Here is a 15,362-nt window from a genome sequence, read left to right as displayed (position 1 = left end):
AGCACAGGAAAAAAGCATACAGTACAAAGTGATTCAGAGAGAGAAAGGACACAGTCAAACTGGAAGCGTGAGAAACTTGAAGAAAGCAATGSGGAATTCAAAAGTCAATGGGATCATTGTGGGTCTCTGTGTCAATATGATGAGACAGAGTGAAGGCATCTTTTGGAGTAAAAGGTTAAAATTTTCTGTGGATGATGTAATTTTAATGGAAATTAAGAACTGCTAAAATAATAGAAATGTATGGCCTGTTTTGGATAAACAAGACAGGAGGGAAATAGGAGAGAGGTGGGAAAGGAGTGCCCATTTGTGGTAGAAGATCTAGGATATGAGGAGGGAAGTGAGATTTGGTGATGGTCCAGGCATCAATGGAAAGTTAAGAATCAAAACTGTAAAACATAGTGATAGCTAACAGGTAAGCAGAAAGAGTCTCCAACCAGAAATTAAAGTTAACATAGTGYAAATTAAATATATGCTCCACCAGCATTGGTTTATACTACTGACATCCATATGCCATAGGTCTGAGTGTTTAAGCCTGTGTACAGGGCTAGGTAGGGAATATCGCATTAGGGAACATTCCCAAAACTCACTGGAAAAATTACAAACTTTTTTTCAAAGCCCTTGCAGCTAGCAGTCTTGGACTTTTGAAAAATATATAAAGGAAAAGTGAACTACAGAAAAACAAGGACTTGCTTGTTTTGTACAGAAAAACAAACACTGAGCTCAGAGTTCAACAGCCAGCAGTCATTAGCTGTTGCTCATCAATTCATTGCAAAGGAAATGTGGAGAGACGTGTATTATATTTTGCCGATCATGAAAAAGTCCAATCTCCTTTCCATTAGCAGCCAAAGAGGAAAAAGAAAATTAATGCTTTTATTTAGCCCGCTGCCAATACTTTCTCCCTACTTGTAAGCAAAGTTGCTGTTGAAACACAGAAGCTGAGCATCCGTCTGGAGAGTCAGTGTGCTGCCCGAGGGCTGCATTGGTCTCCCTGGCACACGAGCCAAGGAACAATACGTCAGCTCCGAACTCAAGTCGTCTCTTCTGGAAAATAYTGCTTTGGTCAAGCCTTAGAGCCTGCAATCTGTTTTCTGATTGTTTTTCAAGATGTTTTTAAATCCATATTTACAAGGTACAAAACATGCCTGAAAGGTCCTCCATTAATATTCAGGCACAAGCTATCAAACACAAGAGAATTTGGGCTGATTCCCAGGACAGACGTTCATACAGAAACCTCTGTCAGACCACAGAACGGTTTCTTAAGGAAGGAATCTCAGTCCTGTAACTTGTGGCATTAAATACTAGATYGTATAAAATTCTAGAAATTTTGCTGAAAGGAATGATTTTGCACTAGTAGGGAACAAGATTCTTCATGTTYTCTGTCTCTGTTTTGTGCTTCTGATTCTCCTCTGGTCATTCAGAACTAAATTACACGCTCACAGATCTCCTGGTAAGGTCCTTACTCCAAAGAAGGTCCCTGCTGGCACCACCTTGCATAGTGTAGAAGGGAGATGGTCTCCTTATCCCCTTTAAAACCACTTGGTGCATGTTTGCAGGCTYGTTTGTGTGATGTGAGGGCCAGCTGCATCCATCCCCATGTCATGAGCTATTTCTCCCAACAACATTGGAGTTTTCATACACGCCTAAACTCTCTTGAGTTCAATAATGCTATGCACCCGGATTTGATGTTTTGCCAACTCCATTTTAATTCTACTGGTGTTTGTTAATGTATGTTTTTGCTCTACCTGAGCCAAGAATAAATATGARTCAATCTGTACAGTAAAAAGTTGATCTTATTTCCCATTTATTTTGCCACTAAATCAACGAATTAAAGATATTATTAATTAAAGATATTATTAAAGATAAGAATAGCGGCAATCATTAATATTATTATTCACCCCTACATGTATATACAAGCCATCTACCTTTTCTGTCTTGGCTTATAAAGTTTTTGTTTTCTTGCATATTTTTGCTGGATTAACTTCATTTTTTGTCTTTTATTTCTCACACCTCTGTTCTTCTTCAAGCCCAGTAAAATTCTTACAAACTTTAAAGCTTACATCAGTTAGCAAATATCTATCTGGCTTCCTAAAATATTTATTACGTGYTGAAACCCAGAGTTTTTCAAGCAATTATCTTACTTTTCTTGGTAGATTTTCCCTATGGCACCATTTCTCATTCCCTTTACATTATCCATGAAGCTGTTTTTTTGACGTGGTCATCCCTTAATGCTGACCTATATCTTTAATTCTCTTCAAAATAAGAACTATACTTTCACTGCACAAAGCCCATTAACTCTATTTGGATTTACCAATACATGTTTGAGGCAGGACAGCCACTAATGATCATAATTTCTGAGACTGATTGCTACTTTCATGTCTTCATGTATATCCTTTGTACTATTAATACAAATTCTGGTATCATCTCCAGTGAACTTAATTATTAAAAATATGTGCTGTAGTAAATCTGTAAAGTTGCCCTGTGTTTTTATTTTCTTTACTTAATATGTCCCATTACTCAATACAACCTTCTAGTATAGTAATGTTTAGGGACAGAAGCAGACCATAAAAGCCCATTTATGTCAATCTACCTTGCTGATTTGCATATATAAATCTTAATAAATTGCTTCTGCATAAATGCACCAATTGTTTCTAAAAGAACTCTTTGTTTACAGTAATAGCATTGCTGAAACTGTGATGGTCTTCATGGGATAAAGGAAGTGAAGTTTGCTTCAGAGAAAGTATCTTTTATTTGAAGAAGAAAATCTATCGTAATAGTACAAGAACTGTAAGAGCATGGGCAGTGAGTGCAAGGCAACGTGCAGTGGTGTGTTTGACCAGTTGAGTTAAAAAAAAAAAAAAAAAGCTCCTGAGATAAGAACTGAAGCAGAGAGAGGCTTTGGTGAGGACAGAGACCAAATTAAACTGCAAAAAGCCGAAGCGATACTTGGCTTCTAGCCCTGAAACTGAAAAGATAGGTTCCACCAAAGCAAAGTGTTTTATAAAAACCTGTGAAAAGGACAAGAGGAAGCTCTGAGAAGCCTGCACATCAGTATTTCAGGCAAATCTGATGAATCATTACATGGCTGTCATCTGGTGCTCATAAAACTACCTCTGAATGATCCTTGACTAAGTCAAATCTGACGTTTGCAGAGTTATGACAATGTTGTCAAATATCCYGGAGAATTTTGGAGAGAGGTGGGCTGTAGATATTAACATGGTTACTAAAGTGACTGTGCATATATAGCAAGAAGATTGCTGGGAAAGTCACAAGAAATACAGAAGCTGTGAGGATGGCAGAGACTAACAGAACGGGATGAAGCTGGAGGCACCTTCAGGGGTGTGGTGCGGGATGTGGCCATCAGTGCCAGGTGGGAGAGGACACAAAGGGACTTTCACACTGAGAAGCCAGCACAAGCACAAAGATGGCACAGCCTTACATCTTTCATTCTTCACACGCAACCAATACACAAATCCCATGTTCTTTATGTCCTTCGGTCCCACTAGTTACTGTTCTAATCAGTGCAAGTAATGGTTAAATTTAGGGCTAGTTTTTGTTCCAAAATTGGTGAACAAACAGTTCTCTAATAGTTTCAGCTTGTTTGCCCTTAGCTTTCTCCGTGTTATCACTGCCAGCTCTCTGACTCTCTGCCAATATCTCTTTCTACTCTTTCTCTTTTCCTTACCTATTCTCTCTATGAGAATATGTGTCTCACCATAGACTATGCCTCTGGCTGTGGTATTCTCATTCTCAGGTTGAGCTTTGGAGAATTTCTTTTTATGAGGCTTTTCACCCTTTTATGCTAATGATTCTATTGATATTTCCACTCTTGATTTGTGTCCATGCAGCATCTAGTCTTTGTGAGAGACACCATCAAAYCTAGCATACTCCCAACGGTGGTGGTGTCAGCATTTCTGTTCCCACATCCCCCTATACTATGTCACAGAAATACTACTCTTCCATACTCACATTATGGGGGTCATATACATTTTTCTCATCTCTTGCTCTGAACACCAAGTACATTCTCATAATTTCTCCATTTCTTTCTTTCCAGAAAATAAAAACTCTGATAGTTCAATCACGTCCTGTTTAGATCACTACAACACTCCTTTCTCAATRCCAGCACCTGCTTTGCACTTTTCTAATTTGTTCAAATGTAGCTAATTCTAACTTCATAGCTTGTTAGCTGACAACATCAGTCACCTCTCTGAATTCACTTTTACTTTCCATTTAAATAGTAAAATACTGAGTAGTGAAATACTGAAACTGAAAATTGAAACATTTTGTCCTCACCTTCACAGAAGTMTTATTCACACCTCATGCTTCAGTATATGCTCTTGACATAATGTTGAAAGGCTTTTTATTACAAAAATCTTTGCACACATATTCTCAAATGAATAGGAAAAGATCTATAGCTCTAATGCCCAAAGGGACATACTTTGAAGGATTTTTTTCTTTTTTGGGAATATGACAACACATTTCTTACTTTGAAATTTCTTATTTTAGATTGATTTGGCCCATGTTTCACTACTATTTTCACATGGAAATAGTGTCACTGGAGTTTTGCAGAGAAAGCTAGATCAGCATAGAAATTCCTTTCTTTCCCATACCATAAATGATTAATACCTTCTCTCATTCCACTGTTTTAGTGAAGTAGGTTTATAGTGTACTGTTTGTAGACAATAGCTCACACGGTAAGATTTTTTTAGGTCATTCCTCAAAAGGATATATATGATAAACTGTAGGAATAATTAGATTTTTAAAGTTTGTATAATTCAAATATTCTTGCTTAGCTATAAAAATGATCAAAYGTTGTATCTGGCTGGCAACTGATGATCTACTTTTGCAAAATGGGAAAGCAGGTTCTCCACAAAGACACTAGAGAGATGGATGGTTTGCTGTAGACGTATTRGGTACTTTGCTTATAGTTAATACAGTGATAGTTATCACTTGTGCTTCCAGCAAAAGCAGATATTAGTTGCTACAGGCTGATTTCAGACAGGAGTGTAATGCAATAGGATTTATTTTAACTTTTGTATATTCCCCAATGTTTAGCAGGAAGACATAGCTTGGGGTTGCCCGGTTCACTAACAGGAGGTGTGAAAGGAAAGAAAGTATCAGTTTAGATAAAGCAAAGATCTTGACCCTGTTTATCTACAAAACAGCTTCTTGTGATGAGTAACACTGACATGTAAGCACAAYGGAAAACAATATTCGCAAGGTATTTTTAAAATAACAATATCTCTTACCTCCCTGTTCACACAATTGTTGTGCTAAGGCATCCTTGAATATAACTTGGCCCCTATGAGTAGCTGTAGCCCTGTGAACATAAGAAAGACAACAACAAATAATGTAGCATTCTTATTTATATATGCATATGTATATCTATATGCATGACTAATCAGCTCAGAAGTCCCATTCTCCTTACTTCCTATGCTCCTATGCTCCTCTTCCTCTTTTTTTTTTTTTTTTTTTTAATTCGTAGGATAACTGTTGTAGCTGTCTGCCAAAAAAAATGATGACCTGCTTTTGCAAAATGGGAAATCAGGTTCTCCGCTCATATGGATTTCTTTGTTATAAAGACTACAAGGATTTTTTCTGCACATAGTAAGTTTCTAAATCAAAATTGCTAATTTGTAGTAAAGGCATTACGATTCAATGAATGGCACAAGATTTTCATTACCACATTAGTAAGAGTAGGTACATCACMAAACTAAGCATATCACTTTGCCTGAGAAGGCGTAACTGTGTCAGAGAAGAGCAGAAGAAATATTCACAGAGATGTTTCCTTTGTAAAATCAATAGTCCCATGATCCAATAGGCCTCAGTGAAAGTACTACTTTTGAAGAGGTGTCCAGAAATCCTCCCGTGAAACAAAAAGCGAAACAAATATACCCTTATTGCCTGAGCTGTTTGTCAAGCAAGTCCTTAAAAACCTCCAAAGAAGGAAAATCGACAACATTTCTAGGTAGGCTGGATCGAGTTTTACTGTGAGTGCAGCCGTTTCTTCTTTTTATTCCCTCATTGTCTAGGGGAAAAAAATTGAATTGCTGTCTCTCCTTTTTTTTCTTTTTTTTTTCTTTTTTCATTTGGGAAATCATCATCATGCTCTTTCCTTCCTTTATCTTTTTTTCTACAACAAACAAGTCCAGTACCTGCACAGTGTTCTGCCTTCCAAACGTACATTTTCTGAACAACATACTATTTTCTTGCTTTCCTCTGATCTCTATCAATTTGATTCTGTTTTTGATAAAGTGATATGCCTATAACTGCTCATAGAGTTTCTATCCTTTAGGCCTCACCAATATTGCCTAAAGAATGATTATTTCCCACTAATGACCCGCATCTAACAGACCATCTAACATACCACACAGAAAGTAAGTTTATCAATTTCTTTTGTCGTAATCCGCTAGAGATCCAAAGTATTTTCAGATCCTCTTCTCTCAGTGTTACCATGCTAACGATGCTACTTATTTCTGGTTTCTGATTGTTCATTTTCTCTCCCCCTTCTAAATGTACTTTTAACTTAAATTTTATCCTGTTGATTTCAAAACCTTTCAGCATTTGTCAGCATTGCCTTTGAATTCTGATTTCTTTCAAAGAAACAACATAGCAGTCTAGAATCATACACAGTCTTCATATGTTCTGTATTCTTTCTCTGAATCAATAATGAAAATAATTGGCTCAAGATAGATCCATATGAACTCTTTGAACTCTCAGTTCAACAGTAAAACATTCAAAGTAACTTTATGAATATGATTCTTCAGCCAGCTCTGTACCCTCTCTAATGGACCACATGTAGCTTGCTTATGAAAATGTCAGGAAGGACCATAAAGGAATGTCCATAAAGTAAAGTCAAGACATCTCCTTTCTTGCTTGTCCAGTAGGCCACTTACCGTGACAAAGAAGGAGAACAAGAGGAATATGTATAAAATTGTTTTACAGATACAATGGATTCTCAAGGTAAAATGCATCCACAAACTTCTAGAGTTCAAACAGAAGTGAATGAAAACTTCCATTCACTTTGGGATCGAACTTGCTTCCTGTTCAATCAAAGAAGCTCTATTTACATCAGCTGGAGCTGCACATGTGTGTCCATAAGTGCCTTACATATTAGCTGGATTAATGGAAAATACCTGTTTATATTGGTGATATTTGGGATTTCATATTCATTTTCGCAATACTATGGCTGCATGAAGCTCTCAGGACACCCCTTTCCCCTGCTTATGGGAAGGAGAGCTGTGCCACCCTCTCAGGCTACTTAGCCTTTCAGATGCATTCAGCCTAGCAGGGTCAACAGCAACGTGGCCTTAGGCAGAAAACACCTTCCCWTTAGCCAGAGAGTATAATCAAGTTTTGAGGCTTTGTGATGAGCAACATGTCTTTGGCAGAGCAGATCCCACAATGCTGGGATCATTTTACCAGCAGGAGACTTTGGTTGCCGTCCCTGCCAGGTGCATCAGTCCTTGACCAACTGCAAAGGATTACAAAGGAAGAAAGATTTGCCCTGGCTGAATTATCAACAGACAATTTTCACAAATGTAACTTTAAAAAATGGTGGAATAATTAAAACAAACTCTGGAGGTCTCATCTTCCTGTCTCGGGGACAATRACTGCAAGCTGTCATTACACTTTCCAAGGCAAAAATAATGCAAAAATAAGCCCTAATAAAGTGTATGTGGAAACTATTTTAGGATTTCAAATACCTGTATAAAATATGGCAAAATTTCATGCAGCAGTTCTGCATTAGTGTTTCTTCATCGGCTATTGTGACCCAGCACCATACTGAGTACAAAATAAAATAAGAACAAATAAAAAAATAAAATAAAAACAAACACATTACTTCAGCACATAAAGACACACAAGAAAGCTAAGAACTGTAAATCTCATTTAAAACATAGCCTAAAGTAYAGAAAGCTTTCAATAAAGCTAAAGYACCACCATGCTTTGGGAAATCACATTTAACAATAAATCTTACGTTCTGCTCTAGTGAATACATAAGAYRGTATGATSACTACGTACATTTCTACATGTCCCCTCTCAGCTGTAAGCAGACACACAAGTCAGAATGAGACCAAACAAGTAATCTGTAAATTGAACATACACGCAGGCTTCTTGAAGAGGACCTGATACGGTGAGTTTTGCTACCAGACGAAATGGCAGGACAYCCTACAGGCAACCTTAGGTGGGAACCAGCATGAACAGGTATGTTGGGCAAATATGTTTCACTGTGGATATGTTCTGACCAAAAAACCTGACTACCATTGCTCCTTGGCACATACAAGAAAATGCCACAACCAAGGCACAGCASATAGTTTCCATGACAGTTATATTATTCTCCCCGTCGGGCAGAGTGGAAGAAGGCCCTTTGCAGACATTGAAAAAAGAAAATTTATACTAGCAACGGAATGAGACTTCAGAGAAGCTCTTTATGCAATAGCCCAAGATATAAGTGAGGATATATGCAACAATGACAGCAACCACAAAATTTCTTTATGGAACAGATAAGAACAAAAATTCAAAATATTGATCATATGCAAACAGGCACTTGAGGAACGTGCCTGAATGCAAGCAGATACCAAATAATACCAGAGTACTGTTTACTGAAGCTCTGCACACATGTGAGAAGATGCTACAGAACCATCACAGAAATGGYAGCAAGGATGTGCTGGAAGCTGCTGGAGGACAGCGGCAAATGTGAGGGCAGGCTACGAGAAAGGGGCCTTTCAGGTACATTCATGKTTAAAAAGAAGCTTAATACTGCGAAGGAAGAAAATGTCTCCTGTTCTTTGACTCYTACTCTGCATGAGGAATCAGAACTTCTCAAATATTTTTTGGAGGAATGCCCTTTYCCATTATCTTTTTATTTCTAAGAGGAAAACTCACAAGACAAGAAGACGAGTGTTAGCTGATTGTTTGGGCAATAGGTAGTAAAAGAACTGTAAAGGAGTCCTTGGGGACAGAGTCAGCAGTCGGTAGAGCAACCTGCATCTTTCTGTCCATACTGTCCCTTACTTGATAGCGATGACTATGAGCCGATTAYTCCTACTCCAGGATGGCTCCAGTAGGAATCATCTGTGCCTTAGGGAAGACCAGTGCTGTGTGTTAAGGGCACTGCTTCCTAGAACATACGCTCACATTACCGTTAGTTTTGCAATGGGTATATGCACCAGTGCTGCCCCTACCTGTGCAGCTTCACAGAATTATTAATGTTACTGCTTCTGTCAGTTTTTCAGTGTTATCTACTTGCTTTTCTCTGTATTTATGCTTTATTCATGGAGCAAATGGCAATAATGCAGTGCAATTATGTATGAAATAGGCTGCTTTTAGAAAAAAGTGCAAAATATACTTTTTCTTTCTTTATTTTTTTTTATTTGTGATATTCCTATCTGATGGGTGAGATGAATAGAACAGGATCATGAATTTGGATTTTTCTCTTTTAAGGATAATGTATTATATCCATAAAAGCCTAGTATCGACACTCAAGTCTAAAAACTACATGATATTTATTTCAATTATAATATAAATAATATTGGCAATGTCTGAACATGACTTTTAGCAAAATAATAGAGAAGGATAACCGTTCAACTATTAATTACGATGTTCTGTTTTCTTGATATGCATATCCATTAAGTGATTTCTGTGTTGTTTTTAAAAAGTTTCTATGTAGTCTTTGCTTAGGTGAAGATACTAACTGGAAATTGGTGTTCCTGCACACCAGTCTAGTCCTATTTTGTCATCRTATCTTGTTTATTTCCAGCTAAAGGGCAAGTGACTAATCAGAAATAACCTGCCAGCCAGTCAAGAAGGCAGGATGCATGCTCCATACATGCCCAGGGATAATTCTAGGAATGAATCTTTCCAAAGGGATGATAAATAAAAGAAAAACAGGAGGAAACAGGAACATCCTCACATGATAAGTGAGAGCTTTGAAAGAAACTTAGAGGTAATAAGGTTCCTCTTTATGTTAACCTCACAMATCCGTTAGCCTTGATGTACCTGTCTGCTTGGATCTATGTAAGAGAAAGAGAAAAACGTGTTTTCAAAATAAKTAAGAGTAGAACAACCTGCTGACAGAGGAAAGAGGTCTGAATATATCTGGTGTCAATCACAGTCACAAAGTATTATAGACTAAAATGCATTATTTGATTACAAGTATTCTATCATAAATAAATTGCTTCTTAAACTGGAATTATTTGAGCTGAAATCAGACACCAATAAAGATTTTTAGATCTTCTGTCACTGAAAAGGAAAAACAAAATGCAACTTCTTGATTCTCTACTTGAACYGTATGTCTAGGTAATGCCACCTGTGAAAGAGGACTTGAAATGTCACCCTGCCCAAGGGCTCGCAGCTTATTACAACCTGGAGCTCACTCCTCACTCTGCTACTTACAGGGTTGCTGAGCATCTGCCCCTTTCCTGGGTGGGAAAGACACTGTTATGAATTCATTTGGGAGGGATGCGGGAAGAGCCAGGTTTCCTACAGTAACACACCCCTCTCATGATACCACCACCTAGTTTTTCAACATGACCATGGGAAACAAGGTCATTCTTTAGTCCTCACTAGTACAGTTTAACTGGGTGCCAGCTGCTAGCAGCAGCATTGGCTACAGAGGTTTATGACTGCTTCCACTGTGGSAAATCCAGAAAAACATCCGGAAAGCACTTAGCCAAGATTTTACTCCTAAACACCAGAACCACAGCGCCGCCCTACCAAACCAGATATGATCCACTGACAACATGGACTGTGCTTCCTTCTTGACACACTGGGGGAGATGGTCTATGCTGTGGGTCTGAAGAGTCTGTGTTAGGATGGAAAATAAGGAAATACATGGAGAACAGTCATTGACACGATTTTATGTTGAAGCAGCCTTCATTTTACAGTATATTTGGATGTTTTGCTAACATTTTTTTCTACAGGCTGCATTTTAAAGTGAGCATTTTGGCCAAGAAGAGAATGACAGATGAAGAGGGTACGTGGGACTGAACCATGCAGAGGCTCAGCATGTGCTGCCTGCGCTCTGGCAGCTCTCTGTGCCTGCGAGGCAGCAAGACAGCAGCAGGGAGAGAGGAAAGCAGGCACAGGAACAGCCAGAGTAAATATTTGCCCTCTTGAGCTAGCTAAAAAACAACAAGTTAGTTGGTTTTTAATGCATCATTATAATTGTGTAAGTATCTCTGCTTGAAGCATTGACCTATTTTAACTATTCTGTTTAAAAAAACTCATCCCCCTAAATTACAGCTTAATTAASAGGTCTTCAAATAAAATAAGCTCAAAAGTAAGGCAAAGAATAGACCTGCTGGAGGCACACAGGGCAAGTGTGTCCAAACTTTCCTGGTGGGAGTGTGAAACACATTTTTCAAAGTGCACTGCGAAGGTAGTTTAGTGGTCATTTACTGTGCAYGGCAGGACGTGATGCCAAGGTGGTGTGCATTTCAGCCTGCATCTCTTACCATGGCTGAAACTGCTGGTGACAACTTCTTCAACAGCAGCCAAGACTGACAGACTAAACACACTACCCCAGCTGGTGCAGACATTGGGGTGAGCAGGGCAGAGCACTCATGGGCTATTGATCCAGACACCTTTCACACTGGAAGGCCTTCAATTGTTGGTTAAATCACAAAATCTCAGAACAGTTGAGGTAGAGAGGGACCTTTAGGGATCATCCAGTTCCCCTGCCAAAGCAGGGCCACCTACAGCATGTTGCCCAGGACCCTGTCCAGAAAGCTTTTGAATATCTCCAAGGAAGGAGACTCCACAACCTCTGTGGGCAACCTGTTCCTGTGCTCTGTCACCCTCACAGTGACGAAGTTTATCCTCATGTTCAGATGGAACTGCCTATGTTTCAGTTTTTGCCCATTTCCTCTTGTCCTGTSGCTGGGCACCTCTGAGAAGAGCCTTGCCYCGTCATGTTTACACCGTCCCATTGGATATTTAAATGCATTGATAGGATCTCCCTTCAGTCTTCTCTTCCACAGGCTGAACAGTGCCAGCTCTCAGCCTGTCCTCATATGAGAGATGCTCCAGTCCCTCCATCATTTTGGCACCCCKTTGCTGGATTGCTTCAGTAAGTCCATGTCTCTCTTGYAGTGAAGAGSCCAGTACTGGACCCAGCACTCCAGATACGACCTCATCAGTGCTCAGCAGAGCAGAAGGATCCTCTCCCTGACCTGCTGGCAGTGCTCTGCCCGATGCAGCCCCGGAAGCTGTTGGCCTCCTTTGCCACAAGGGCACATTGCTGGCTCATGGCCAGCATGTCTACCAGGACSCCCAGGTCCTTCTCAGCAAAGCTACTTTCCAGCAGGTCAGCCCCCAATCTGTACTGCTGCGTGGTAACATTTCTAAGTTGTTTCATTTCATTTCTACTTGGCATTAAAACCAATGAATGAGAATTGAGTGTTTTAAAACACACATTTTTGAACTTGCTTTTGCCTCCCGGTCTCCAACTGCTTCTTTCACAATGTACTAAAAATCATCTGCCCTGACCATACTAAGCAGATACTGCCAGGGAAATTTGGCAAGTAAAGYGCAATTATTTAAAGACATTTGCTCAGGGGACTGAAATTACCATGCTTTGCCTAAAAGCCTGGATCAGAAGTGAAAAGACTACTGAGAGAAGGGATTGAAATGGTCAGAAAAAGATAGGATATGCATGAAAGGCCAAATAGTGATCAGTTCATTTGCAGCAGCTATCTTGGACTGAAGTTTGTGGGCCACATCCCTAAATTATGCTTATAACTTCATGTGGCTTAAGACTGCTCCGCATTCTTGTAGAGTAAATATGAGAGGAACAWGAGCTACTTCACTTTATCTTTTGTCTCTGAATTTTTCTCTGGAGACTACCCACATGGGAAAACAGGCTAGAAAATGAACCTAAGGATGATGAGAATATTTTTGTTAAAATACTGAAAATAAATAATGAAGTGTAAGAGAGAGAAAATGCAGAATAAACTTCAAAGACCTCCTTATCAAGATTCAATAAATGTCAAGGAAAGAAATCAAAAGTCTGCTTTTGAGAATATCATTGATATTAAAGTGACATTTAAAACTACATATGTGCGTTTATGTGTATGGAAGAGCATGCGTACCGATATTGACCAGCTTGAGCTGAGACTATATTGGCATTAATGAAGCGTGCATCAAAACACTGACACGGCTGGCAGAATCTGTCCCTAGTTGGGATGAAAAACACCGTGGGCAGAGAGACGAGCTATTTCCCCCTCACAGACACTATGCACGCACTCGGAAAAGCTAGCTGTAACTCCTTCTGCATTACCAGGCTCAACTCAAGTAGAGCTTGCCTTGCAGAGCTCTCGTTCAGTGCGCCCCATGCAAAACATGCATTTTTAAAGCCTCCACTTTCAGCACGCTTCAGATGAGGCACTTGTAAAGGGTGCAGTGGTCCATGGGCTCCTGCGTGCGCTGCCCTGATGCGGATACGCTGCCGTACATACACATGCTCCAGTGCACACTTACAAGAGATGCGGAGAACTGGGCTCTTTCCCTAAATAGGTTCTGCACGTGTTTTGTAATGTGGCTGCTCTACCATGTGCACATGTGTAAAACGTCTTCTGTCAGTCAAATACTGATCACAATGTTTATATAATTAACCATTCATYTTAGTCCACTTTTACTTTCTTGTGATTAAATTACTACTATGATTTCATATTTAATCTCCTCTAGTGCTGTTGGAAGAGTTGCTTTGTCAGTAAGCTGAGTTAGCCACCCTCCACCTTGAGAGAGGAGTTTTGAGCTAACYGTAAAAAAATTTCCATTTCATTCATTAAGGTGAGGGATTTTTTTTTGTTGCTGTCTTTGGGGTTTTCCAAAATAAAATATTGTCTGTTTGAGAGAGAATATGATAATTCTTCAAAAATAAATTTGGGGTAAACATAAAGGGAGGAACATGGCTCAGTTAAATGGTAACATCAGCTCAAGATCAAGCGGATTTAAGATTTTACAATTTAACATATAAACATGTGCTAGGCTGTGTACACATGACAAGGGCTTTTCCAGTTAGGGACTGATTTACATACACGCTTAAGTACTCTCTTTACCAGAGTTTTGAATAAAACAAAGATTCTCAAGTAGAAAAATARATGAGATGAACATATAATTATAGACTGTATTGAGAACAGATTTAAGGCTATGGCACTGAAAGCAGAAGGGTGCACAAGCAGCCTGAATCCTTACGCTTTATAATTCATGAGAACTTTCCTTTGTTATCTTTAAAAAAAATGCAAGACTTTTTCTTGGTTACTGTTTACTCAGGGTACTTTAAGGTGTGACTATGAAAGAAGGATACAACTGAACAGTAACTATACATTGTGAAAGAGAAAAAAGGGAATTAACATTTTAAACTGTATATAAGCATTTTCATCTTCCTTTTYCCCATATCTCAAATTATAAAAAGATATTTTTTTCACTTTTATCTAGTTTTATGTGAATGGAATGATTCGAAGCTCTTGTTGACTGAGAGCAGTTTATAACAATACTTGCTTCCCAACTACAGGAAATCCAACATTTTCATTAGTATTTTGCACTGTGTGATTATAAAGGAAAGCAAATTCTGTTTTTTCTACATTTAAAAAAAAAAAGCTTATTGCAGTGGCATCTGCCAAGCAGTCAGTTCACATAAATAATAGAACAAGCATCCATTGTCTCTCCACCGACACAATGCCAACCACTAGCTCCACTTTTTTCACCTTTTCCAGTATTCAGGAGGAGATGCAATCCTTTTCTTAGGTTTTGCAGTCTAATCATCCCGTGAGTTCCTCTTGAACCACTGACTGTATGGATTTTAGATGTTTAATGCACTGAATAGTTATAAATATTTAAAATCTGTATTTTACCCTAGCCTAAGGAATATATCACATCTTTTGGTATAAAAAATCTGGTTTGGTATAAAAAACTAGTTTTACAAATTTTGCTTGTGTGGTTTTCCAAAGCCTATATTTAGTGAAGATACCATCCAATCATGTACTTCAAAAACAAAAACAATCTTTGTCTCTTCCTGAATCACAGGAAGAAATATTACAGTTTACTATGGATTTTCAGTCCCTGATATCTCCAAAGGAACATACCAGTATTAAGCAAACRCACTTAGGACATACAGCTATTTTCTATACACTTCTACAGCGAGTACAATTCATTGCTTAAGACGGAGTACTAATCATGCGGTCAAGTCTGCTAAACTGGCAAGTTTGATGACACTGATCATCTGAAATGAGTTTAGTCAAGCAACAGTCAGAGGTCGGGGCTAGAGCACTTGCCCTGTGAGGGGAGGCTGAGGGACTGGGGCTCATCCAGCTTATGGAAAAGATGGCTTCAGGGGACCTGACAGCAGCCCCAGTACCTACAAG

The 15,362-nt window shown here is 38.9% G+C and overlaps 1 protein-coding gene across 1 annotated transcript in view; it reads right to left on the bottom strand.

Moving 5' to 3' along the window:
- RELN (reelin) overlaps positions 1-15,362 on the bottom strand; it is a gene marked incomplete at its 5' end in the record, with an annotated part of 298,722 nt that overhangs the window by 169,807 nt on the left and 113,553 nt on the right. Inside the window, one exon of the mRNA XM_085298374.1 lies at positions 5,247-5,317. Within this exon, the coding sequence (XP_085154500.1) occupies positions 5,247-5,317 (71 nt within the window). The remainder of the gene's footprint in view (positions 1-5,246; positions 5,318-15,362) is intronic.

This window comes from Rhea americana, unplaced genomic scaffold, assembly GCF_003343005.1.
Source record: "Rhea americana isolate MKP2758 unplaced genomic scaffold, rheAme1 scaffold_1, whole genome shotgun sequence".
Lineage (NCBI taxonomy): Eukaryota > Metazoa > Chordata > Aves > Rheiformes > Rheidae > Rhea > Rhea americana.
The sequence above is the reverse complement of the archived record's forward strand: the minus strand, read 5'-3'. Positions and strand labels throughout refer to the sequence as shown.